Here is a 2724-nt window from a genome sequence, read left to right on the forward strand (position 1 = left end):
TATATATATATATACATATATATAAAACGCTTATTAACATAAGTATGTTATATTTATTATTAGTTTAATAATAGAATATTTATTATTCCAAATAAATATTATTAAGCAAAAGATCAGTTGATAATTGCTTTGTCAAAAGACGAAGTTTTATTTTGTTAATTAATTTTCATGAATATATTATTTTATCATAAGAATTTAAATGGCGTCGTAACGTCTTGTCTACACCCAATTAAATTATTAAAATAGTAGCATATATTAAATAAATCATCGCACTAACACTTCAGTTTCTATTATTGGAACTTTTATCTTACAGCATTTCAAATTTATCCGTCCATTCATATGAATAAAGTTATAAGAAAAATTTCTTCATAATCGTTTTCTCGCCCTCTTTCTCTTTTTTTTTTATTGCCCGTCACGTCAGAGTTCGCGTCGTAGCTTATATCTCGCTTCTGGAGATTATAATCTTGAAAAAGGAAGTGTGCATTATCATGCTCACAAATCTGTGAAAATAAGATCTCGTCTTCCAGCGCAAAGCAGAACAGTACGGAAATCGGAAAAAAGTGCGAGCATCACTCACGACCAAATATTATTTTTGTATTTGTGTGTATACTATTTTAATATTCTTACAATAACTTATTCTTATTCATCTTTTAATGTTCATGAGCCGAATGTATAGATACGTTTTCTAACAAAAAAATTTGGTTTTGACTTTGGTTGATGCTTCGCTCGCGGACAGCTTTTCTATCGCCATTTCTTCAGTGATCACCATTTAGCAAGGAATAAAATATTAGAAGAAGAAAAATGAACCTCGAAAGAAAAGGGACCCTCCCCCTTTTTTCTTTCAAAACCAAGAAAGAATTGCTTGTCTCTCACCCTTTCAACATTCATGACACTTAAGCCTCTAGCAAACATTTACACTAGCTATGTATAGAAATAAGAGTGAGTTTCATCGGTAAACATTTCCAAGCCACGTGTGCAAACAAGATGCTGAAGAAGGACGTTCAAGTGTAAAATTGTAAAAGTGACAAGTTAATTTCTTATGCAGACGATTTCGTATTTAAAATTCTTTGACACCATCTTCAACATTTAGCTACAAGTGACAATTTGTATTGTATAAACGTTATGCTTATGCAATTATATAATATATTTCAATTAAACATAAATTGATACATTTATATTTCTTCCGATATATATTGCATATACTGATTATAATAAAAATAAGATAATACGTATAATACTATGATAAATTGACAAAAATTAAAAATTTTAAGAATATAATTATCGATTTTTTGTTTTAAAGGCCTAATTATCCAAGTATTATTGTGAAAATTGTTATAACGCAACAAGATTTAACTTGATTTACTTTTGTAATCGTAGATCAATAGCAAACAACATAAGAACGGTAGATTCAACAGGTGTTATGCTGCGAAATTGCGTGGAGTAAAGTCCAAACAATAAGAAAAACAAGAGCAAAAACAACGGATTTGCTGTAAACCATGTTACAAGAATTTCATTAAATTCGGCTTCGTTCCATAAAATATAACTATACGATATTAGCTAACAAAACACAATTGAATAACCCCCCTATAAATAAAATTTTAATTTTATTTAATTTTATGTTAGATATACGATGGCGCGGCACAGTCAAATGTACGTATAAAACAAAAATTTAATAATGTGTTGATCGCATGTACAGATTATTTATGTAAAACAACGTTCAACTAATAAAGAACCATAGGTTTGATATTGATATAAATGGATAAATGAACGAAATATTCAAATTGCTTATGTCATTAATTTTTGTTAATTTATGCAAATTGCATCTGCAAGTATCGACCGAATATTCATATCGTCGGCATATATTTTATTGATTAAACCTCTTTCAATTCGCGCAATACAAAACAAATTATTACCGTATACTGATTAATTGACCAGTATATTCAATGCAATGATGAAAATATGATGGTCCGAACAAAACAATATCATTATTATAATAACGTAACTCATGTATGTTTATCAACAACAAAATTTCATCGACATAGAACTCGTTGACATACATAAAAGCATCATTAAGCTAATTAATTTGTTAATATGAAATATTACTTTTAAATAAATTACAAACAGAATTGTGTCATGTTATTATATATTCCAGGTTCGATAAGCAACATAGATGGCGCGGAATATCACTGCAATAAGACTGCCGTGCGAAAGGTAATCAGCGGCGTCGTTGGTGCAGCGAGTTCAGTAACTTCGATTCAGGTTGCCAATCTTCTACGATTGTTCAAAATACCTCAAGTAAGTAAATAAATCCAGTTTTCCCAATACACAATGTCTTAATGACTGAGTGAACTATATAAAATATTTCGCGAAAATTATTATTTTATTAGTATTTATTCTTTCATTAAATTTTAAATTATTTATTCTTTTTGCACAATTATTTTTGAAAGTAAAATTTTTTATAAATATTTTTACTATGATGTTTAATATTTATCACGTAACATGTTTTTTTCATTGAATGAAATGAAAAAATAGTGACAAGCAACAGAAATCTTTATCATTTGCATAAAAATCTATATGCACATAATAGATTATTTATACGAATGAATGCAGAAATAATCATGATACATTGATAAAATAATTTAAATTTATAAAAGCTAAACTTATAAAATACGATCCAATTTTAGAAAATTAATACAATAAAACAATAAGTGGATAAAGAGAAAT

General features: G+C 27.8%; 1 protein-coding gene and 1 long non-coding RNA gene across 2 annotated transcripts in view; one reads left to right on the top strand and one right to left on the bottom strand.

Moving 5' to 3' along the window:
• The window catches only part of LOC108756594, a 135863-nt gene that overhangs the window by 98833 nt on the left and 34306 nt on the right, over positions 1-2724 (top strand). Inside the window, exon 3 of the mRNA XM_018500508.1 lies at positions 2153-2295. Coding sequence (XP_018356010.1) covers positions 2153-2295 — 143 coding nt within the window. The remainder of the gene's footprint in view (positions 1-2152; positions 2296-2724) is intronic.
• LOC108756595 overlaps positions 1-2724 on the bottom strand; it is a 23274-nt gene that overhangs the window by 5447 nt on the left and 15103 nt on the right. The gene's annotated exons all lie outside the window — the stretch shown is intronic.

Source organism: Trachymyrmex septentrionalis, unplaced genomic scaffold (genome assembly GCF_001594115.1).
Source record: "Trachymyrmex septentrionalis isolate Tsep2-gDNA-1 unplaced genomic scaffold, Tsep1.0 scaffold129, whole genome shotgun sequence".
Classification (NCBI taxonomy): Eukaryota; Metazoa; Arthropoda; class Insecta; order Hymenoptera; family Formicidae; genus Trachymyrmex; species Trachymyrmex septentrionalis.